At 45.4% G+C, this 24,636-nt stretch overlaps 2 protein-coding genes across 2 annotated transcripts; one reads left to right on the top strand and one right to left on the bottom strand.

Moving 5' to 3' along the window:
- Nucleotides 1-1,392: 1,392 nt before the first annotated feature.
- Dpm1 (dolichyl-phosphate mannosyltransferase subunit 1, catalytic) lies at nucleotides 1,393-20,895 on the bottom strand. The gene is made up of 9 exons (XM_028769557.1): nucleotides 20,710-20,895; nucleotides 17,702-17,801; nucleotides 12,816-12,849; nucleotides 9,709-9,785; nucleotides 9,503-9,528; nucleotides 7,954-8,049; nucleotides 4,183-4,251; nucleotides 2,493-2,607; nucleotides 1,393-1,556 (listed from the first exon to the last, which is right to left on the bottom strand). Exons 1-9 carry the CDS (start codon nucleotides 20,868-20,870, stop codon nucleotides 1,452-1,454), a joined length of 783 nt encoding a protein of 260 aa, XP_028625390.1. The 5' UTR covers nucleotides 20,871-20,895; the 3' UTR covers nucleotides 1,393-1,451.
- On the top strand, nucleotides 20,799-22,649 carry Mocs3 (molybdenum cofactor synthesis 3). The gene has a single exon (XM_028769555.1). It carries the CDS (start codon nucleotides 21,151-21,153, stop codon nucleotides 22,525-22,527), a length of 1,377 nt encoding a protein of 458 aa, XP_028625388.1. The 5' UTR covers nucleotides 20,799-21,150; the 3' UTR covers nucleotides 22,528-22,649.
- The last annotated feature ends 1,987 nt before the right edge of the window (nucleotides 22,650-24,636 follow it).

Below are 24,636 nucleotides of genomic sequence, written 5' to 3'. Positions count from 1 at the left end.
TTTGGCTTAAAACAAAATTTAATTGAACAATAATAAATATTCTAGCCGTAAGGATGAAGAAGTCACTTCCCCACGGATGCTTGAACACAACAACAGTGGCCCTTACTGAACACGCACTGCAGGCCCAGCTAGGACCGCCCAGCAAGGCCTTCATGCTCCTAAGTGAAGGTTCGTTCTTGTTCCAATCAGCCAGAAAGATGGAAGCAAACATTTAAGACTTTCAGTTTCTTTAGCAGCCCAAGTAAGGCGGGAACACAAGCATCCAGCCTGGGGTGGATGGTGGTGCACATCACAGTCCTAGCACTTGGGAGGTGAAGGAAATAGGACCAGTAATCCAAGACTAGCTTTGAATACAGAGTAAGCTGGAAGTCAGCATGGGCTGTATAACACCCAAACTCCGTTCACTAAATGTGACTATGCAGTAACTTAGACGCCTCTTCTTCTTCTTTTTTTTTTTTTCTTGCAAAGGACATGCAACTAGTATTCCCTCTAAACCTAAAACATACACTTGGGAGACAGAGGCAGATGGATTTCTGAGTTTGAGGCCAGTTTGTTCTACAAAGACAGTTCCAGGACAGCCAGGGCTGTTACAAAGAAAGACCCTGAAACATACTACTACATGATCTGAAAGCTATGCTACAGATAGAAATTCACTGACTGATAAATGAAGTATCTGCCCTGGATGCATGGAACAGCTTATCCTTCATTTTAACAAGAGAACATTTTTTGGATGAAGAAAAATAGTACGGATATTTTTCTGTCATGGTGACAAGTTTTGTTGAGGTACTGAAATAATGTACAAACAAATATTTTGAGATAAAACAAGATAAATACTTTTCTTTCCAACAGAAGTCATTGCTTAAAAAGAAAAAAAACCAAGAGCACAGTTACGTGTCCCCACTGCGCTGCTTCCACCCCACACTGTCCTCCCTCTGCTTTGATCAGACAAGCATCCTCACCAGGCTATGCTAAGTCTGCATGCAGGGAGTACTGCTTCATCTAGGTACAGGTATCTGAGAGGGACAGAGATTCTCTTTCTTTTCTAGTTCATACATTAACTGTATTTCCTAAATATAATTTAAGCTTCCCTTTCTAACATCTATGTATATAAAGAACAATCTAGTTTTATGAAGTATTCCATATTTTCTCATAAGAAACTGCACTCACATTATCTAAATGAAAGCAGCAACATTTTATGCAAAACCTATATATATTTATTTACAGGTATTAATACAGTATAATGTACATGAAAATTGAGGACATTTCTCACTAAACCAAGAACTTTACATTTTAATTTGAAATATAAAATGAAGTTTCTCCAGAGAAAAGATCCATATTAAATGTCTTACCTTTGGCTCATGTGTTAAGAGAACATTGATAAAAATCAGTGACCCGGGCTTCTCTTACTTTTAATTGAAATGAACACGGGAAGCATAAATGAATAATTTCTTTTATGTAGTAGCAAAGAGAGTCAATAACCCTTTCAGGAATGAGACTATTTCATTTCCTCCCAACTTGGATTCACCATAAACTCGATCCACAAATGAAATTGGAACCTGGTTTAAAAAACACATAATACATTAAAGTCAGTCTTCAACCAATAACGGCATCGAGCTCAGGCCATAGCATTCTCAACACAAGAGCAAAGCCTCCCCCAGAGTACCAAGGGCTCTGTGTCCACTGACAATCATAGTTCTTAAAGTAACTGTCCTCGACACACTTATTATCTAAAGCAAGTCATCTGGATGAAATCTACAGCTGTCTGAAAAGCACTGACCTGAACACTATGTTAGAGCACTCAATTTCAGGGTATATTTCCAGTAAGATGGTTGTTCAGTTTTCTCTCCCTTCAGATTGTTATGTTTAATGTCACGGAGGAGTTAAATTACAGCCCTTCTAGTGTTCACAAGACAAGAGGCATTCTGGGTTATAAATCCCAGAAAAATATCTGTACTATTTTCTTGCTTTGAGTGAGCATTTGGTATTAGAGGTAGAGTCATCTCTAATAACTCCTCACCCGGCCTCCAGCCTGTGCTCTGTAACCCCTGAACATTTACTAAGAAGAAAAGCAGCCAAGTACTAGTCAGAAGAAAGAAGTCTGACTTGCCAGAAAGGTCATTATTTAGAAGGATACACTCTTCAGTGTAAATCACAGTAGGTCAAATATACTGATCTGAATGTTCACCTTTTCGTGTGTGAATGTTTCAAATAACTGGAAGTCCGAGATAGTGTTTTGTTTTTTCTTTTTTTTTTTTTTTTTAAGACAGGGTTTCTCTGTATAACCCTGGCTGTCCTGGAACTCACTCTGTAGACCAGGCTGGCCTCGAACTCAGAAATCTGCCTGCCTCTGCCTCCCAAGTGCTGGGATTAAAGGCGTGCGCCACCACCGCCTGGCCCGAGATATTGTTAAATCAGCAGTTAGGAAAGCATGCTTTTGTAAACCTTTTCCCTCTCTTGGGAGTAGGACACAGGACTTAGCAACAATCACTCACCTCGCCAATGGTGTAATTCATCTGTCTTGCTCGAACAATCATTTCCATCTGAAAGACATAGCCTTTGGAGACACATTTTTCTATTAATTTCTGTAGAACTTCTTTTCGGTATAACCTGTAAGAACACAGGGTATTTATAAACATATGGACATGTGCCCATCTGTACTTATCTTGACCTTTCAGAACTCACTGACATCTATAATGTAAAACTCTCAGTAGTCACTGGAGTACAAATTCTCAGAGTTTGTGATCACCTCTTGGCCATACATAAAGTATATGGTAGGAGCTTGGAATAGTTTTGAAATGAGTCCTTCGTATCTTCTTGAGATATATCTTATCAAAAGTTATGAAAATATGGTCAATTAGATACCCGATACACAAGCACCCTTCCTTTTTGTTTTGGATTAGCCTTTGAACCGGACATGCTGGAATGGCAGGGTGACAGATGAGTGATGACACGTGCCACGGTAACAAGCAGTCCAGCAGTTAACCATTGTCTACTTGCCAACATGGGCCAAGGTCCTGAGGACAGTCAGGTCATTCCTGGAATAGCTGTCAAGACTACAGATAAGCTGAGTTAGACCAGGACTAAGCACCACAGGACGTAGGCAATCCTTCAGCCTGCTCTGGATAATGGAGGTCATAGGCACTTGTGGTAGGCAAGTCTACCTTATCAAGTACTCACTCAGACTATAATAAAGTAAGATGGGGCAGGCTTGTGGGGAATCCAATCCTTTTGTTCAGAAACTCCAAACAGCAGGAGGTATCATTAGAAGGATTTTCTAATTATTTAGAATGGTAGGTAGGGAGGTTACAATTTCTTTTTAAAGTTTATTGGTCTGTGTGTGTGTGTGCACGCCTGCCTGCCTCTGTGTGTGTGTGTGTGTGTGTGTGTGTGTGTGTGTGTGTGTAGGTTAGGAATTGTTTCTCTTCTACCATGGATTCCAGGGATTAAAGCCAGGTTGTCAGATTTTTGTACCAGGCATCTTTACCTACTGTACTGGCCTTCTTTATCATGTGTATGTACATTTATAACCTAGAAATGGGAATTTGGCATAGCTACATTCCGAAGACCAATGGATGGACCTATTATACCAAAGGAGTTATCTGAAACCCAACTCTTCCTCCAGTCTGTCTTCCTGAGGCTCCTGTAATGTTCAGCTTTTACGTGTGGGTAAACCCAACAGCACAGACTCATCTATACAGAAAACTAGTTAACTGAAAAGCCAAAATAGTAAAGCTCTAGGAGTTTCCTGCTGAGGTGCTGTGGCTGGGATATGCATGTGCTGTTCTTTAGAGTACACCAGTAGCAGCCATGTTCCTGCTGGGCAGCCAGGCCCAGCACTGAGAAGAACAAGCATGCCAAAGTCCTACATTCAACTTGGAAAGCAGGAGTCTTAACATGATGCCTGTAATAAGGTTCTTGGGAGCTTCAACCTGCTGACCATTAGTGTGGAAGAATGACTAAGTCACTGTGAAAGAAAAGTTGCTCTGTTTTGGGGTGGGGGATCTCTACACAGCCCTGCTTTGTACTGCTATGTACTATGTAGATCAGGCTGGCCTGAGGTTTGAGATCCTCTTGTTTCAGCCTCCTGCATGCTGGGATTAACATGCTTTGCTGAGAAAGCAGCTCAACAACCTCTTCACACAAAGCATCCAGGGAAACCTTGCAGAGGTAGAAACACTGTACCTGAAGCTTCCTGTTAAGTCCGACGCTCCCGGTCTCAGCAAAATCTGAGTTATGAAATTGGCCCCACGGCTGCCAAATTAATCAGATTTTCCTTATTAAATATATGTTTAAAAACAAGAGAAACATACTCAAAAGCATAATGTTAAAAGTATCAGTCATTAATAAATAAGTTACCAATTCATACACACAGAATAATTCTCTAAGAACAGACAATAAAATAAAATTTGATGTCTTTTAGAAAATAGGGTTTTTTTTTTTTTACCCTTTGCAAATGAAATAGAGACCCGAAATTAACCATCCTATGTGTGTGAGAGGGGCACAGTTAGTAGTGTTTCCATCCCAGCACTGTGGGGACTGGGTGTGACTACACTCCCCGGGCTGTGTGAGACAGTCACACACACTCCCACACTCAAACCCAACTTCTGCTAAGTAGAAAAATCAGTCATTTAAATGTCTAAGTGCTTTGGCAGAAAGATCAGGAATTCCATACAAAGTTTCCTTGTCAGATTCCAGCAAACAGAGATGGACTTCACACCTTGCGTGTTGGTACAAGTGTACTATGGTAGATAGCACTCAGAAAGCTGAAGCAGGAGGATCACCACACCTGCCGAGCCAGGGAAGCAGAGGTCTGAAGAAAAACCAGGAAGAAGGCAGAAGAGTGCCTGAGGTGGTGGTTGGAGCTTGGCTACAGTACTGAAATCCCAGGACACTGTGTGAACTGTAAAGGTGCTCTCCTAGTCTTAGAGAATGGTAAATTCAAAAGAAGGTGCAGGACAAGAGAGAATGGGGGTGGGGTGGTGACTGTGTAATCTCTTAAAAAGATGCTAATCCCTTCAAAGGGCTTATCCCACACCCTCCAAACTAACCACCTCCCAAAGACCAAAGACTCCACAACATCAGAGGCTCTCACTTAACATAGGCATTTGTGAAACACAAACTTTGAGTCCATAACAATGGCTCTAGAAGAACAGAATCCAATATAGTCACCAGCTCGTGAGACTACTTTATTAACATTTCCAAGGTTGTCAAGAGCCTGAAGAAAGACTTTTGCAAGGCAGGTTCCAAAAGGTTTAAGGTGGACAGTCACTCTCCAGAATCCAAAACTGAGGCTTCTTTAATGAAGACCCTTTGCTCCTGCCAGGCCTACCTAGTCTTGCTCTCTCTGCCTGCAGCTTGATCAAGACACAAGCTTGTAGCTAGTGTCCTGGCATTAAGCCCATCTGCGTTCTTGTTGCTATGCTTCCTGCCAATCATGGATTAGCCCTCTGAAGAGGTCAGTGGGCCCCCAGTTCAATGCTTTTACAATTTGCTGTGGTCATGGTGTGTCTTCAGATCAATAGGACAGTAACCACAGAAGTGCTTAAGATTATTTTTGGCTTGAGTTTTTTTTGTTTGTTTGTTTGAGACAAGGTCTTAATCATTCCAGGCTAGCCCCGACCCTACTTCTACAGTGCTAGATTGTAGTAGTGGGTGAGTTACTACTACATCTAGTTGGTACAGATGTGCTTAGAACAGAACTCAGGGCTTTCTACATACTAGGTAATCATCCCTAGCCTCCAAACTACGTGTTCAAGTCTTACTGTTGGGGGTGGTCTTGTGCCCTGTGTATTCAGATGATGTCTTCTATGCCTAGGCATCTGTCTGCAGACCTTGGCATGGTCAAGCTTCTCTACTCTCAATGTTATATAATTGTTCTCCATCACCTCTGATTGGTTAAAAAAGAATTGATCAGCCTATGGCTGGGCATGAGAAGTCAGAGGAGGTGGGACATCCAAGCCCAGTGAGGGAGTCTCAAAGAAATCAGAGAGGGAGAGAAGGGGAGAGGAAGAGAAGGTGTGGAGAGACCACTAGGTCGCCGTGAGAGAGTAGCCATGAGAACACACATGGAACAGAGCGAGCCAGAGCGAGCCTCAGAGTGAAGGTAAAAGACCACGTGGTTGGGAAGTGGGAAGCCTTATAGGGCTAGAGTAACTCAGAACCTGCCTAGCACAATGCTTGTTAAGAAAGCCATCAGGTCTCTGCACTGTTCATTCAGGAGCTAAAACAGGCTAGAGTGGGTGTAGAGGTGCCCTGCAGTTATTAGAGGGTGAAGTGGGTACAGCAGGCCACGCCCTCCCAATACATTTACATTTGGTGTCCAATGTGCTAGGCAGAAACGCAAGCACAGAGCCTGAGAAAAGTTTTGGATACAGGAGCCACAGTGTGGAAGGGGGGAGAAATGTTTCCTTAACAGCAATTTCTCAAGCAGGCCTGGTGCTCACGGCTCCTTTAACACCCCCCCCCATTACTATTACATTTTGTTTCATGTTATTTCATTTATTTAAGATGGAATCTTGCTTTGCCACCCATGTTGGTCCCTGTGTTTAAGTCATTCTGCTTTAGCCTCGGGGCCAACAGGCGTGCGCTGGATCGCCTGGGATGCTGGATTTTTAATTGGATGGTGTGGACGGACTCCTTATGTGGTTCAACCTGACCCTGAATTAGAGTATTTTGATTAAAATGTGTTAAGAGTCACCAGCTGTGGGTCTGAATTCTAGTTGTGGGCTACACTAATGAGACCTGAAGCCTACAACATGCAGAAAGTGACTACTATCACCAGACTAAACTAAATATAACTAAATGCCACAACTAAAAGGTAGAATGGGCCCATGTTTGAATTCATAGGTGAATGAACGACCACGTTCAAAATGTCTTTGGAGGTTAATAATTTGTTCTTAGCCCTAGCTGAGCCTGCTTCCAACCTCTGGAGAATCTCAGTCACACGGTAGGCAACAGGTATGAGAAGGGTTGAAGCTGCTATGTGGTCTCTCCTTAGAAGAGACTGAAAACCACTATTCTTCCAATCTGTTTCACAGAAAATGAAATGTTTTACATGACTATCCTAAGATTCCATAATTGAGGTAAATTTAATCTGCAACTGGAGGAGGTGAGGACAGAGACATCACTGGTCAGTGCTGGTTCCTCCTTCCCATCACTGTGGTACTGACTGGGTCCCAGTTCCTTATGGGTCTTTACACCAAGTGCCAGACTATTCCCTCACTATTTGTTCATGGGAAACCCTGATTTTGTAGGAGCCCTAGTGGTCTACATGTGATGGACGGTGGTCTCTATCTTTGTTTCTCCAAAGAAGCCATGTGAAGAGGTTGGGGAAATAGCTCAGACAGTAAAGTGCTTACTTTGAATGCACGAAGACAAGAGTGGGATCCCTCAGAATCCTCACTGAAAAGCCAGGCATGGAGGTGTGCTGGGGTGACCAGCCAGACTAGCTCAACCAGCAACATCCAAGCCAATGAGAGACCCTATCTCAAAATATAAGTGAAAAGTGCCTGAGGAATAGCACCTTGACAACACTGACGTGTACACTCACGCTCTCTCCATCCCTCTGTCTAACACACACACACACACACACACACACACACACACACACACACACACACAGAGCGAACTACCCTACCTGTGTGAGAAGCCATCAGAACTAAGATACCCAGCAACTACCAGCAATAACTGCCTGCTGTGTGACCTGCTAGCATGGCCAACCTGTGCTGAAAGAAGCAAGGCTAGCTCCAGGTGGAGGCAGGGGAGCAGCTACCAGTCAGTCCATGGACTTCTACCCAACCTGCCATAGTATCAGAAACCGAGAATGCTGGCTTTAAGACAGCTTTGAGCAGGTAAGCATATGAGGTAACACTGTAATGAGAAGCTTAATTCTAATCAAGCTGTCTACTTAAAATGATTATTTTCAAACTGAGTTATAGAAACACGCGCACATACCTGATGATCTTTCTTTTCAAATCCCATCCATAAACACCCCCATTCCCCTTGTAGCGAGTTCCAGAGACAATATCAAAATTACCCTCCTTTTGTTTCCTGTAAAGATCAAAAGAAAAGAAAGAGGAAAAACAACCCAAATAAGCTTGATTAGATAAAGCTCTTGGGTGTTCAACAGGTCTCTCTACAAACCACGCAGCCACGGTTTAAGAGAGGCAGATTTAAAGCATGAAGCCAGATGACCTGACTGTCCAAATGAGTCTTTCAAACCTGACATGGATCTTAGTTGAAATTGTAAAAATTTAATGTGTATGGGTGTTCTGCTTACATGCATGTTAGCATACCATGTGTAGGCAGTAGCCTCAAAGGTGCTCAGAAGAAGGTGCTGGATCTGCTGGAACTGGAGTTACTGACTATAATAAGATACCACATAGGTGCTGGGAATTGAACACGGGTCTTCAGGAAGAGCAACCAGTGTTCTTAACCACTGAACCATTTTTTCCAGTCCCTTTATTTACTTTTCTTATACTGAAGTATGAACCCAGAGATTCTATCTGCTAACTTTATCACATGCTAACCCCAACCCCCCCTTCACTGTTCAGACCCCTTCTACAGAAAAGGTTAAGCACCTCCAGATTGCTGTTTCTTACAGAAAACAACCAGATATCTTCCTAGTAAGAGTTTTGTTGTGTTTATAAACTTAGAATCCCCGTAAGTCAATAGAAACCTTCTCCATTCTTAAACTGGGGCAAACATCAACAATAACAGAAGCACTGTTTCATTAAATGCTACAGGCTGGCCTTGCATTTATAAAGCTCTTCCTGCCTCTGCTTCAGCAACGTTGAAATTCCACGTTGCCTATGTCCAGTATATCCTCCCTTTTTTTTGAGACAGGGTCTACGTAGCCTTGGCTGTCCTGGAACATTCTACATAGACTAGGCTGACCTTAAACTCAAATATCAGTTTGCCTCGGCTTCCTTAGTGCTGGGACTTAGGAGGGTGCTAGTATGCTTAAACCCCCCCCCCCCATTTTTTTTTTGGGTTATTGTTTATTTTTTCAGACTGGGTTTTTCTTTCTAGCCTGGCTGTCCTGGAACTCACTCTGTAGACCAGGCTGGCCTCAAACTCAGAGATCCACCTGCCTCTGCCTCCCAATTCCTGAAATTAAAGGTCTGTGCCACCACTGCCTGGCTCATTTCCTGTTTTAAGCAGCGGTTGCTGCCTGACAAGGTAGTGAGGGTTACACTATGGAATTTTATGATGCCTAGAATCCTGGCACCCCTGGACCAAAACCTACTCCTTGATGCTAACTAGTCAAGCACAATTCTAGACAACAAGGCCTTCATCTTTTTTGTGTTCTGAAAGAAAAGAGAATAGAACCATCTATTGCGGGTGCCTAAAATAAGACATTTAGTCAAAGACCTGTATTTATAAGTCTCAACTCTCTATGCTAGTTAAAATTGGACAGAAAAGTTAAAGTAGCATGCATGTTTTAAATTAATTATCTGAATTTAAAATTTCCAATATTAGAAATACTACAAACTGTACCTACCTGATAAATTCAGGAATAAATTTAGGCTGAAATTTGGAAAGAATAAACAGTAAGTCAGGAACACATGACAAGTTTATCATAAACACCTAATCAAGACGGGCGTGCTAGGTGTGGTGGTGCATATTGATTATTAATCTTCATATTCAAAAGGTTGGATTACACAGTAAAACCATCTCAACACAGAACAGAGTGGGGCAGTCACTTACATGGTGGGAGAGGTCAGCATCCATGATGATAACGTAGTTTCCGGTGGCATGTTTTATTCCATGAATATAGGCAGTTCCTAAAAATCAAAAATATTTAGACTCATTAATAAAAATTACCAGAAGGAGCTGGAGAGATGGCTCAGCACTTAAGAGCACTGGCTGCTCTTCTAGAGACCCAGGTTCTATTCCCAGCACTGACATGGCAGTTCACAACCATTGTAACTCCACCTGCCCTGTTCTAGATTCTGCAGGCTTCATATACACATTACAAAGACATACAAGGAGGCAAACACTCAAAAGTACAAAGTTTGAAAAAACACAACAAAAACCCACCCAAAATACTTAGGTCTTCAATTAAGTAGGAAAGGAGTTCACTGAGCATCCTAAAAGCAAACATTTGTCCTCTAAAAGTGACCCTAACCAAATGGTATCTCTCCATATTCAGTAGCATAGTTCACATGCATTACAGAGTCAGAAAAGAGGCAGCTGGCCACCACCTTCCATTTTGATGTCAATTTAATTTTAAAAAGCTAACAAAACAAAACAAATCTACTCTTATATTCAAAATTACCAAAGAGATGTCTAATACCAAAGCCTCCCCCTCCCTGCTACCCCCTACCCCCCCACTGAGGAAGTAGGAGTTATGACAAGGTTTCACTCTGTAGCCCAGGCTGACCTCAAACCCATAAAGAACCTTCTGCCTCAGCCACCAGCTACTAAGGGCCATCATGTCAAGCTTCCAAAGTATCAGATTATATATATATAAAAACCACTCTAGCTATGCTCCTTGGTGCTTTAGTGTTGTCCTGTGACAGAAGAGGCCAGGTGACTTTCTCAGAACACCAAATATACACATCAGCTCCCCAGTGGCTGCCATCCTCACTCACTGATTTCAGAAATCTCAACGTTATCCCCAACTCCTCCAATTCCTGGCTCTCTCACAGGCTACTACTCAGGAAATGGTACAGATGTCCATGTCACCCATGCCCAGGGAAGGCTCTGGGTTCCTGCCTCTGCCTGCAGCTCCCCTGGTGATTACAAGGCACACTAGCTTTATATCCCAGCCCTCTTTTAATTGAACCCCTCCTGTTTGTACCTTCATGGTGTTCCAGGCATTACCTTCAGAGCCCAGTTCCATTTCTCAATCATTTTCTTTCCTGCTCTTCCTTGCACTCCAAGTTAGGTTCCCCAGGAGCCATCAACTACAAACTGCCTGGTACATTAGGCCCTACTACAATGATGTGGCCAGAGGCCCAGCTACCAAGTATTCTAGTGTCTGTGTGTACAAAGTCTCCCATTTAGGACTAGATTGAGTTACCTGTTGGGAGGTCTGATAACTAACCAAGAGAATCCCTACTCTTTCCATCCCTAGCACCACCACAGTCTACAGCAGTCAGGTTGTAGTGGCTGACACCAGCTGAACATTTCAAAATAAGAGACCCTTTTTTTTTTCTTTTCTTAAATAAAACAGGATCGCACTGTGTAGTTCTGGCTAGCCTGGAATTTGTTATGTCGACTAAGCTGGCCTCAAACACATAGAGATCTATCTGCCTCTACCTCCTGAGAGCTAAAATTAAAGGCATTCACCCCCAGACCTGGCTACAGAAAGCCTTTCAATGTTCTGACCACTGAGAAGTGTTGTGTTTGAGAGGTGGCAGAAGTATCCAGTCTCCTGATTTGATCCTTGCACACTGTACCCGGAAGCTGTCGTCACAGTGTGGACGCTTATTGTGCATCAGGTAAGGCAGCACCTCAGTTGGAGCTGAGCTTTCCTAACACCTTCGACCGAGTGGCTTTAATATTTTCAGTGACTGCTCAAAAACTCTTTGTGACTTTTTCTGGTGTTATTTTCCACATCACGTCAAACACAAAGAATCCTATAGCTTTAAAAGGTCAAGCATTTGATGTAGCTATCGAGTTCATTCTTCCTCATGTGTGCATGTATGTTTTCCTGTGTGGGTACGAGGCATGGAGGTGTGAGCATGTAGAGTTGATGCTAGAAGTCATGTTCAATCCTTTTCTCCTTGTTAATGACGGCAAGGTCTCCGAGCCAGGCCCAGACCTCACAGGTGAGCTCCCACATCCACGAACGAGGCTGCTTTAGATCTGATCACTGATCCTTCCGCATGAGCAACCGTTGAGCCACCTCCCCTCTCAGGAGAGCAGCTTTCAGTTGTTCAGAATTATAAGCTGAAGGCACTTCAAGTCTCATCTCAGACTCGCTGGACTCATTCCAAATACTCTAGATCACCGGTTCTCAATCTGTGAGTCTCAGTCTTCTTGGGAGTCAAGTGACCCTTTCACTGCAGTCACATGTCAGACATCCTGCATTTTAATTCAGATATTTACAGTATGATTCATAACAGTAACAAAATTACAGTTATGAAGTAGCAACAAAAAAAATTTTACAGCTGTTGGTCACAATGGCAAGAATTGTATTGAAGGATCACAGCATTAGCGAAGTTGAGAACCACTGCTCTAGAATGTTCTGTTTAAGGTGGAAACAATCACATTTTAGACTCGCCATTTAAAGAATTTGCAAGCTGTCCCCCTCCAGACTCCCTCTCTGTACCTTCCCTTTCTGTAGGCTACACTATAAGGAAGCCCATTCCTTAGGCTCTTTTGTTGCTTGTGTCCAGGCAGCTGTCAGGGGCACAAGTGATGACTGCAGGGAGAAGCCAATACCACCCAAGTAAGGCTCTCAGCATGGCATGCAGCAGCATCCAGTCAGCAGCTGCACAGCACCACGGTTAGCACCTTCCCCTCCCCAACACTGCTCCCTCAACACAACAGCTCCTCCCCGGCACACTCCAGCTCCTCCCCAGCATTCGCTCCTCTCTGTGTAGCTCAGCTTTCCGTCAGGCTTCTGAACAATTCCTTTCCCTGTCATCAGGAATCCCTGGACTAAAGTTCCCATCTAGACACAACTACAGCAGTTTCTGGTTTGCTGAGTGGGTTCAGACTGACACAGGCAACCCAAGTTAACCATTAGGATGTCAAGCAGACCATTAAAGGCCATCACAGCTAACTGTCCTTGGGCATTTTTCCAAAGCAGAAAGACAGAGTGGCGAATATGACTAGGGCAGGTAACAGGAGCCCCTACTTACCAAGGCCCAGCTTTTTCTCCCGTGGTCTTAGGAGCTTCAAGAAAAAGAAACAACATGTCAACACAAAAAAAACAAAAAGATTTTAAATTTTATTTTATTCCTATAAATGTATACTCATTTTAAAGCATTAATTGAATTTACTAGACCTTGAGGCAGAGTATGTTCGATATTTTTGTCCAAAGCTCAAATGGTGTTTGGGGGCTGAAGATGTAGCCAAGTACGCATGGACCCAGCTCTCCTGCCCAACATTATAGAAACTGCTGCCCAAGGCCAGCAATAACTGTATTTGGGAGGCAGGGCCAAGAGTCAGGACCTCAAGCTCATCTCGCCTGAGCCAGCCTAAACTTCAAGATGCTTACTTGTACCAACAAAGCAAAGACAGCAGCCACCATACCAACCAGTTCAACAAAACCCTTTTTGCTTTGTTTTGTTTTTGATTTTAAAACAAGATTTCTCTGTGTAGCCCTGGCTGTCCTAGAACTCAATCTGTGGACCAGGCTGGCCTTGAACTCAGAAATCTGCTTATCTCTGCCTCCTGAGTGCTAGGATTAAAGGAGTGCGCCACCAATGCCTTGCACAAAACTTTTTTTTGTATTTAGATTTAAATTTTTTATGTGTATGAGTGTTTTCTTGCATGTGTGTCTGTGTACCTTGTACATGCCTGGTGCTTATGGACTCCAGAAAACTGTTGGATTCCGTAGAATAAGAGTTAGAGGGCTGGAGAGATGGCTCAGTGGTTAAGAGCACTGACTATTCTTCCAGAGGTCCTGAGTTCAAATCCCAGCAACCACATGGTGGCTCACAACCATAGTGAGATTGGATGTCCTCTTCTGGTGTGTCTGAAGACAGCTACAGTGTATTCATAATAAAATAAATAAATAATCTTAAAAAAAAAAAAAAAAGAGTTAGAGACAGCTGTGAACCACCATGTGGGTGCTAGAAACTGAATCCAGGGCCTCTGAAAGAGGAAAAGCAATGTTCTTTAATCATAATCCTACAGGTAGAATAAAAACAAAAAAATCCCCGCTCTGGTTCCATTCTTATATGAAACAGTGTTGCCACATCTATCATACTTTTGTTGTGTGTGTTGTTTGGACACAGAGGCTCACTGTATATCCCCAGTTGGTCTGAAACTTACTATAAATGCTGAAATTAAGAGTATGCACCACCGCCGGGCAGTGGTGGCAGACGCCTTTAATCCCAGCACTTGGGAGGCAGAGGCAGGTGGATTTCTGAGTTTGAGGCCAGCCTGGTCTACAGAGTGAGTTCCAGGACAGCCAGGGCTACACAGAGAAACCCTGTCTCTTTAAAAAAAAAAAAAAAGTATGCACCACCTTACTCAGCCATATTTTCCAGTTTTAAAGAGTGCTTGTTGTTTCCTTTTTAGGTAAACAGAGCCTTTAACCAACAATTCTACGGCTTTTCAAAGTACTGGGTATCGCTCTCCATCTTCCCAGACTTCACACAGTGCTGCCACTGCTTTTCTGCTGCCAGCTCAGCCCAACCATGCCTTCAAGACTGATCTTGCTTTTTACAGCTCCAATCACACACTCCATTTACTCTAAAAGGTTACTGTTTGCTCATCTGTCTGCCACATGAGGGCAGCTCTTCCTGCTTTTCTCCACAACTCAGAAAACGGGTCCTGGAGAGCAGCTGAGGCTTGGCACTGTGAGATGCCAGGAAATACATTGGTGAAGGGGGCAACCTCAGTGGCAGCTGAGGCTGAGGCTTAGCAACAGGAAGAGAACCTACGAGAGGCTACTGGTGAAAGTGTGGCCTAGCTGTAGTGGAAGACCCAGCATACTGGAGATGCCAGTACCATGGGATGACCACCAAAAACAGCAGCAGCAGTGGAGTGGAGTCAGCCAGAAGCCTAGAGTGCTACAGAAGGCAGAACTGGAGAAGTGACCCAAGTCCAGAAGATATATGGATCCCAGACATTGGAACAAGAAGCTGTGAAGTTGAAGTTGCCTTGGCTATCCAAGATGTTCAAGATGCCAAAGCAGTGGGATACCTGCTGAGAAAAGCTAGCAGGTGTAACACTCCATGTGTACATACAGGAGTGGTGTAACAGGGAGTGGAACCAGCCCAGGATAAATAAGTATGTTGCAGTCAACAAAGATGAAAGGACTTGGAGATCTGAAGAGCCCTTTGACATCAGACATGGAGATGCAGAGTTGGGAGTTGGCCCAGCTGGTTTTCTGTCTTGCTTTGGTCCAGTATCTCCTCATTGTGCTCTTTCCCCTATGTTTTGGAACTGTAATGTATATTCTCTACTATATGTTGGAAGTATGTGATCTGCTTTTTGATCTTATAGGGGTTATAGTTAAGTCATTGCATAAATCTCAGAAGAGATGTTGAACTTTTAGAACCTTGTTAAGACTGTGACAGACTATGAGGACTTCTGAAGTGGGACTAAATGCACTGTGCATTGTTTTATGATTACAAACCTTTGAGAGCCAGAGAGTGGAATGTGTGGTTTGAATAGGTCTGTCCCCTACAGACCCATGTGTTTGAATGCTTGGCCCACGGGAAGTGTCACTTATAGGCGGGCTTTGAGGTCTCCTAGTGCTCAAGCTCTGCCCAGCGTGGAACAGTTTCCTGGTTTCTTCAGAATAAGACGTAGAACTCTCAGCTCCTTCTCCAGCACCATGGCTGCCTGCATGCTGCCATGCTTCCCACTATGGTGATAATGGACTGAACCTCTCTCTGAAACTTACTGTAAGCCAGGCCCAATTAATTGTTTTTCCTTTATAAGAGTTGCCGTGCTCATAGTGTCTCTTCATAGCAATAAAACTCTAAGACAATAACCAAAGTGAACCAGTAGCCTTGGCCTGGGGCTTCTAAGAAAACTTTAAAAATGATAGGCCAGGAGCCGGGCGGTGGTGGCGCACGCCTGTAATCCCAGCACTTGGGAGGCAGAGACAGGCGGATTTCTGAGTTCGAGGCCAGACTGGTCTACAGAGTGAGTTCCAGGACAGCCAGGACTACACAGAGAAACCCTGTCTCGAAAAACCAAAAAGATAGGCCAAAGCAATGAATCCAGCATCAAAACCTGTGTCAGGCTGAAATGACAAGCTCTCAGACATGACAGGCGTGTGACTTGGCTGTTCGAGACAGGCAGAATCCTGAGTATGGGTGGACCTGCCATATGTACGAGTGGTGTAACTTCCCTACACCATCCCCATTTGCCAGTATCTGCTACTTGAAACTCTTAGAAATACCACTCATGGAAAACAGTCTAAGCCCGGCCCACAGGCAGCTTTATAATCTCAGCTTCTCAGAAGCAGATGTAGTGTGAAGACAGAAATGTCTAGGCCTGCCAAGGATACAAAGGAACATCAAGGCCATCTGGACAGCACAGTGGTAAGACCCTGTCTCAGATAACAGAAAAAGAGCTAGAGATACAGCTCAGTGTAGAGTACCTGTCTAGCATGTGCACAGCCCTTGGTTCAATTCCCCACTGCCACAGGGAAAAGATTATCCCCACTACTGGGACTGTAAGAATACTAGAACTTGTTTTCTTATGGTGATGAGTTACAATTTCTCGAAAGGCAAGTATCCAAAGAGTCTCAGAGACTTGTTTCTCCAACAACGGTTCTCTATCTAGAGAAGGGACAATGGTTGTTTAAGATTTATTTATTGTAATATACAGTGTTTTGCCTGGATGTATGCCTGGAGGCCAAAAGAGGGCACCTGATGGCTGTGAGCCATCATGTGGTTGCTGGGAATTGAACTCAGGACCTTTGGAAGAATGTGCAGTGCTCTTAAGCAGTGAACCATCTCTCTGGCCCAAGAAGGGACAATGTTATTTATCCCCAAAGGGTGATGTAGTAATATCAGGTACGTTTCAGGTTGCCAAGGGAAGCTGCTACTGGCATCTTGTGGATAAAGGACAGAGATGCTTAAACATCTACATTGCACAGGATAGGTCCCTACAGCAAATCATCTAGGAATGTGTGCAAACCAAGAAACCCTGAATTGCAATGGACTGCAGACACAAATGACATCTGCATAGCTTGCACCAGTGTGTTTTCTAGTTAAGTCTGTATTCAACTGTGTGCTTTTGGTCCCCCAAATTATCCAAAGCAATATTCACAAAACATTTTCAAAGATTTATAAACCCAAACTGGTAATAAGAACTACAACTCATAGCCACCGTTAAGGCTCACAGCTATTGGTAGCATCTTCGTCTTTGCGTGTGTTCATGTGTTTATGTGCTGGGGATTACTGGTACCAATCAGTTGCCTGATATAGGTACTGGGATCTGAGCTTGGTCCTTTGCAGACCATCAGGAGTTGTTTCCTGCCCAGACACCTCTCCCCCCCCTCATGCTTAAACTCTATACTGAGAATATCCTCTAATAAGCTCCACCTCTATTTCAAAAATAATAGCAAGTTCACGAAGCCACTATAAAATTGCCTCTACAACTGACCCAAGTCACTCTTAAAGGACAACAGATTTCCTGGTGCAGGGAGAATATCAAGCTTGGGATTCAGGAAGCCACTTTCCTACCTACAAGCTCAGGGCTGCAGGTAGCATTGTGTACAAAGTACATGAGGGCCCAAAGAAGGGAGCAAGCAAGACAGAAACCCAAAAACTCTGTCCTGATTAGCTATAATATGCTGGCAAACAGTGTCCTGATCAGCTATAATATGCTGGCAAACAGTGTCACATTTTGCTATTTTAAGAAAATTTATCTACAGAATCCATCACAAAGCCAGAAGTCAGTCAAGGCCGACTCTTTGGTTGTGAAATTACTATTGGTCCACAGACCAAAGATACATAATTTCAATCTCAAGAGGGTCTGCTGCCTCTTTTTTCTCCAAACTTTGTTCCTTACCGCACTTTCCCCCTCAGAGAACAGGAAAGGGTCTGTGACTTACAATTCTGTCTGGCCCATAGATCTTTTCCAGTTGTTCAGCAACTTCTCTTGTCCCGTCTGGGCTTCCATCATCTATGATTATAATTTCATAGTTGATTGCACTAAAATAAAATTTAAGTTTATATTAATGTGGGGTGATAGTATCTAAATTTTAAAGGAACTTAAAAGTTAGGAGCCAGATGTATTAGGATGTTCAAAGCTACTCTATATAGCTATAATGATTTCACAGACAAGACTTCCAGTCCAGAGATCTTATCGCAAAAAACCCTTTAGATGGCATTAGCAAATTTAAATAGTCTAGAATTTATCTGACCTAATTTCACTCTTTTTTTTTTTTTGGTTTTTTTTTTCGAGACAGGGTTTCTCTGTGTAGCCCTGACTGTCCTGGAACTCACTCTGTAGACCAGGCTAGCCTCGAACTCTCGAACTCAGAAATCCGCCTGCCTCTGCCTCCCAAGTGCTGGGATTGAAGGCGAGCGCCACCACTGCCCGGCTTTAATTCCATTCTTAAAATTGCTTCCCATTATATTCGCACAATAGTTTCCACTCTAAAAACCATTCAACATAATTATCTGGTGGAAAAATCCCACCTGCTACATACATACACATACACACACACACACACACACAAAGTCATAATGCCCCACCCCCTTATTAAAAGGCAATAAAGGAGAAGGAAAAGGAAGCAACACCTTCCTTTTGACCTTACGTGAAACCCAGGAAATAACCCAGGAAATAACCCAGGAAACTCGTGTTAAAAGTTAGGCTATTAAAAGTGGTAAAAGTTAGCCCCAGGAAACTTGGCAGGAAAGAAACAAACCCCAGCCTATCTTCAAGAAGAGCTACAAGGGGGGCTGTGGAGTTGGTCAGTGGTAACAGCGCCTGATATGCAAGCAAGGAAGTGCATTTGGATCCCCAGGAACCAAAAGAACAGGTATGACTAGGCATTCCTGTAACTCCAGTACGGGGGTGGGCGGTGGGGGTTTGAAACCCCTAAAATAACAGAAGCTGAAGAATCCGCCAGCCTAAGGGGAAGCTGAGAGAGAGCCTGTTTCAAACAATTCGAAGTGGAGAGTGAATGAGGAATGCACTGGATGTTCTCAGCTAGCCTGTTCCTGCATGCACCTTGTCCTCACAACACACACACAAGAGAGTAGGGACAGTGACCAGCTTCCCTCTGGTCCTGTAACTCTGGGATAGGTATTTAATTTGGCCAGACACAAATTATGTGGATGTTGAAAAGGGTAATTCCATTTTTAATTGAGAACACCCACTGCAGGACACTGGCAGAGTTCCATCCTCCAGTACCCAAGATCACTCAAAAAAAAAAAAAAAAAGGATAGCCCAGAACTTTAGAGGCTGAGGATAGAAGCTGGGGTGTTCCAGACCAGCCTGGTTACAAAGGATAAGAGGGAGCAGGGAAGCAGAGTGGCCAGGTTAGGGGTAGGGGGTGCTGGGCTCATAAATTATACAGAGCAAACACCACCAGTATACAAAGCTGGAGCTCATTAAAACATTTGGAAAAATCTGGCAGAACCAGAGAAAGCCTGGGCTGTAGAGATGGTTCAGTGGTTAAGAGCACTTGACTGCTCTTCTAGAGATCCTGAGTTCAATTCCCAGCAACCACATGGTGGCTCACAACCGTATGTAATGGGATCTGGTGCTCTCTTCTGGTGTGTCTGAAGGGAACTACAATGTACTCACATATATAAAATAAATCTTAAAAAAAAAAAAAGATAAAACCTATCGAAAAAAAGATATATATGCACTACACATCGCAGAGCCACCATATATAAACTAATTTTTATTCGGATGCAACCAAAACAGCAATCCTAAACCGGGTGGTGGTGGTGATGCACGCCTTTAATCTCAGCTCTTGGGAGGCAGAGACAGGGGGAATCTGAATTTCAGGCCAGTCAGGGCCACATGGTTTTGACCTTGTCTCAACCAATCAAACCAGGCAGTCTAAGGCTTTTACCGATCAGTATGGTGAGGTTGTGCTTTCTAGAAAAGAGAAACTATGTATCAAGTATTTTGTTTTTCTGAGACAGAGGCTGCTAACGTCTCTGTCTCGACCTGCTGGCCTCGAACTTGCAATGCAAGTCTGCAAATGCACTACAGAGCTTGGCATCAAGTACTTTTTCTAGCTGCTAGAAAATATGGGCACAGCGTCCTCATTGCCATTTGAAAAGCAAAAACCAACCAACAAACAAAAAGCTCTGCAAACACTGTGTTCTCTGACGCACTGCTAAATAAACAAACAGCGCACTGCTACAGCATCCGACTCTAGCAAAATCACGTTTCTGTATGTTGACAGGAACAGACCGCCCAAGATTATCACAGCATGACGTTCACCTGGCCATAAACCATTAAGTCCCTACGGCTAACAGGCATTTTACTTACTGTTTAGTTCAGAGACCTTTTTAAAAAAAATGTGTAACACTTCCACTATCAAAATTCCTGTTCCTAAGGACTGGGACTCTGCCCAGCAATGCGAAAGGCCCCGTTTTTCAAAACAGCAAACAAACAAGACCAGGTTCCTAATCAAACTCGGCGAAGATGCTCGCTCTCTGCCAGCTCATCAGCCGTTCTCTGACAGCGCAAACAACAAGCTTACGTAAGCGCTCGGCCCCGAGGCGATGGTGAGAACGCTGGCTCGGAACTCCGGGCTAAGGCGGCAGATCCTGATCGCCCGGAGAGGGGTGAGGTCAGGCTTTCAGCCTCGCCCCGAAGTAAAAGTGAAGTTAGCCCTTTCAAGAGAAAGGCCGGGGACGGAGACCAGAACGATCTGTCATTAGATAAACACAAGGACTCGCTAGAGACTCAGCAGGAATGAGAACCCGGCAGACGGACGCGGCGCTGTGTGCCTCGCTTTTCCCCGCTGGGGAAACCCTCGAGCAGGCTCGGGAGGGAGCCGAGGCCAGATCTCAGAGGGTCTCCTCGCGCAGCCAACCGCCGACGTGCAGCCCACGGCTGGCTCCCGGCACCCGCGCGACAAGTTCCCTCTACCTCTCGGAGAAGCTCTTCACCAGCAGCCACACGATGAGCGGCAGGTTCTCCCGTTCGTTGTAGGTGGGCAAAAGCACCGAATACTTGTCCTGTCGTGAGGAGCGGCCCTGCGGCGGCCGCTGAGACGCAGCAAGGCTGCGACTCGCCCCCGTGGAAGCCATGACGGATCTGCGCGAGGTGCCGGAAGCGGACTTACGTCATCTGACGCGGAGCGTACCAAATCCCGGCGCATAAGGGCGACTTGGCTCGCCTACGTCTCAATGTGGTTCTCGGGAAATTCTCAGATTGTGTGACTGTTTCACGTCGATTGTGAAGGCTTCCCCAGACAACACTCATTCGTTTCACTTTCCAGCTCTAGGAAGCGTTTTAGTTACCCAGTCTCTAAGAGATGGGCAACCGGAAACGGAAGTCACTTCCCAGACATTTCCGGAAGAGGCTGTCATGGCTGCCCCGGAGGACGTACTAGCTTTGCAGGATGAAATTGCCAGGCGTGAGGAAGAGCTAGCTTCGCTGAAGCAGAGGCTGGCCGCAGCTCTAGCAGCCGAGCCGGAGCCCGAGCATCCGGTCCCGGTATTGCCGCTGCCGCCCAGGGCCGCACTGTCTCGGGACGAGATCCTACGCTACAGCCGTCAGTTGCTGTTGCCGGAGCTGGGCGTGCGCGGTCAGTTGCGCCTGGCCGCCGCGTCGGTGCTGGTGGTGGGCTGCGGCGGGCTGGGCTGCCCGCTGGCTCAGTACCTGGCGGCGGCCGGCGTGGGCAGGCTGGGTCTGGTGGACCACGACGTGGTGGAGACGAGCAATCTAGCCCGCCAGGTGCTGCACGGGGAGGCGCAGGCAGGCCGTGGCAAGGCTGGGTCGGCGGCCGCGGCGCTGCGCCGCCTCAACTCGGCGGTGGAGTATGTGCCGTACGCGCGCGCGCTCAGCGAGGCTTGGGCGCTCGACCTGGTCCGGGGCTACGACGTGGTGGCCGACTGCTCCGACAACGTGCCCACGCGCTACCTGGTGAACGACGCCTGCGTGCTGGCCGGCCGGCCGCTGGTGTCTGCCAGCGCGCTGCGCTTCGAGGGCCAGATGACCGTCTACCACTACGACGGCGGGCCCTGCTACCGCTGCGTGTTCCCGCGGCCGCCCCCGGCCGAGACGGTGACCAACTGCGCCGACGGCGGCGTGCTCGGAGTGGTGCCCGGCGTCCTGGGCTGCGTGCAGGCGCTCGAGGTGCTCAAGATCGCCGCTGGCCTCGGGACCTCCTACAGCGGCAGCTTGCTGCTCTTCGACGGCCTCGGGGGCCACTTCCGCAGGATCCGACTGCGGCGCCGCCGGCCCGACTGCGTCGTGTGTGGTCAGCAGCCCACCGTGACCCGCCTGCAGAACTACGAGGCCTTCTGCGGCTCCTCGGCCACCGACAAGTGTCGTGCCTTGAAGGTCTTGAGCCCCGAGGAGCGGATTTCTGTGACCGACTACAAGCGGCTTCTGGATTCCGGGGCGCCCCACGTATTGCTGGACGTCCGGCCTCAAGTAGAGGTGGACATTTGTCGTCTGCAGCACTCTCTCCACATCCCTTTGAATCAGTTGGAACGCAGGGATGCAGACAGCCTGAAACTCTTAGGGGCCGCCCTCCGGGAAGGGAAGCAGGATTCGAAGGAAGGGGCTGCTCTCTCCGTGTATGTGATTTGCAAACTGGGGAACGACTCCCAGAAAGCCGTGAGGGTCCTGCAGTCCTTAACGACAGTGCCAGAGTTAGACTCTTTAACTGTTCAGGATATTGTGGGGGGACTCATGGCCTGGGCTGCCAAAATTGATAGGACATTTCCACAGTACTGAGGGGACAGCATGTGATTCCAGTGGATGACGGTTGTGATACCTGAAGGATCTATTCGAGCCTTTTCAGTAATGTAGGGAAGAGCCCGGATTCACAGTCTCTGAATAAATAAACTTTTTTTTTTTTTTTGCGAGGAGCTTTTTGAGAAAACAGGATACCATTGTCTCTGAGAGCTGCCTTGTGTTTTGGGCCCTTTGCAGTACCTTCGACATGTGACATGGAATATGGCAGGATTTTTGTTTCCCACCCGGTCCGTGCAAAGTGTTCTCTGGGCCATGCATCTTATACTTGGAATTAAGATACAGCTTTTACTACATCTTAGTCTGTCGGAGTTAACCCCTTACATGCAGCCCAGTTTTAAATTAAGGCGTTCTTTGGGAGGTTGCAGAGATGGCTGAACACGGGCTGCCCTCCCCGGGGACCCTGGTTTGACACCCAGCACTCACATGTTGGCTCTGTAACTCCAGTTCCACGAGATCATATGCTGTCTCCTTGACTTGTCCAGCTCCAGGCAGGGTCTTGGTGCACAGACATGCATACAGTCAAAACACAAAGTTTTAAAATCTAAGAAAAAAGTTTAAAAAAAAAAAGATAGTATTTGAGTCTTAATTCTACTTCAAACGATAGGCCATACTCCTTAAAAATACTTAACGTGTGTAGCTCATTATCTGGAAATTGGTCTTTGTAGAACCTGTTGTGAGTTCAGAGTGCAGTCTTGACAGCTTAGCAAAATAAAGGGAGCTGCTTTGTGTCCATCAGCTTCCTTAAGATGTTGCTAGCTTGTCTGCCTTAGGCTATACCAGCGGTTCTCAACCTCTTGGATCCTTTAGGGGGTCAAATGACCCTTTCAAAGGGGTCGCTTACGACAATCAGAAAACAGGTATTTAAATTATGATCCATAGCAGTAGCTAAATCACAGTTATGTAGTAGCTATGAAAATAACATTTATGGTTGGGGGTCACCATAACATGAAGAACTGTATTAAAGGGTTGCAGCTTTAGGAAGGCTGAGACCCACTGGCCTGTTACGTGTGGCATTAATTTACCTGTACGTTGTGGTCCTGCTTTGGAATCTTTAGTCCTAAGTTCCAGCCTTTTGCTCCTATCCCTTTGTCCTTCTCTTCGGTTCAATGTACTTTATTCCAGTATTTTTTTATGTAGGTGTTTTTATGTGTATTTGATAGTAAACAGGTTGGCCAGGCCTATTGGTGAAGGTCTGTCTTCCCAGCTATTTGAGGCTGAGGCAGGAGGATCTCAAGTTTAGGCCTGTGTGAGCTACAGAGTGAGTCCAAGGTCAGCCTGGCCAACTAATTGAGACCTGATTTAAAATATAAAGTAAGAAGGGAGCCGGGAGCGCAGGTCAGCGGTAGAGCGGTTGCCTAGCAGCAGGAGGCAGAAGGACTTCATCTCCAGTACCAGAAAACAGCCGGATGAACAGGCAGGCACAGCACCCTGTGCGACTGCCAAAAAGGTGTTGGGAATTGAAGCTGATTGCCCTGAGAGCAGCTAGTGCTCAGCCATCTCTCTGGACCCAGGCTTCTTATCTAAGACCGTGGAAATAACACAAGTAGCCGTATATCTGGCAATTAAAAAAAAAAAAAGGATAAAAACATTGTAGTTAGACAAAGCCCTCTGCAGACCAGTCACCAGTTTGTAAGCATTGACTCTGTGTGTGTGTGTGTCTGTCTGTCTATCTGTCTATCTTAGACTCAAAGCTAGGCCAGACATTACTTTCATACTTGGACTCACTGAACGGGTGCACTGACCAGCATGGTGGGCTGACTCGCAGGGCTCTGGAGCAGGGATGCCCTGACTACTCCCAGGTACCATGCACCTGGGTGCACTTTCTAGTCTTATATTTACTTTTGAGGCAGGGTCTTACATGCAGTCCAGGCCAGCTTTGAAATTCAGTGACAGTCATGTGCCTCCATGTCAGACTTCCCTGCTAGTCTGATGAAGTGGTGATTGCAAGTACTTTGTTTTTTTAAAGCAGTGTCAGAAACTGCCTGGTAGACCAATCAGAATGAAGGTGAGAGAACAGGACAGGAGGGTCACAAAGGTTGTCTGGAAGTTTGCACTTGTGGTACTTCAGGTTGAATTTACAAGTTAGTT

This window comes from Grammomys surdaster, unplaced genomic scaffold (genome assembly GCF_004785775.1).
Source record: "Grammomys surdaster isolate TR1022 unplaced genomic scaffold, NIH_TR_1.0 193, whole genome shotgun sequence".
Classification (NCBI taxonomy): Eukaryota; Metazoa; Chordata; class Mammalia; order Rodentia; family Muridae; genus Grammomys; species Grammomys surdaster.
Note: the sequence above shows the minus strand (reverse complement) of the source record. Positions and strands in the feature narration are given on the sequence as shown.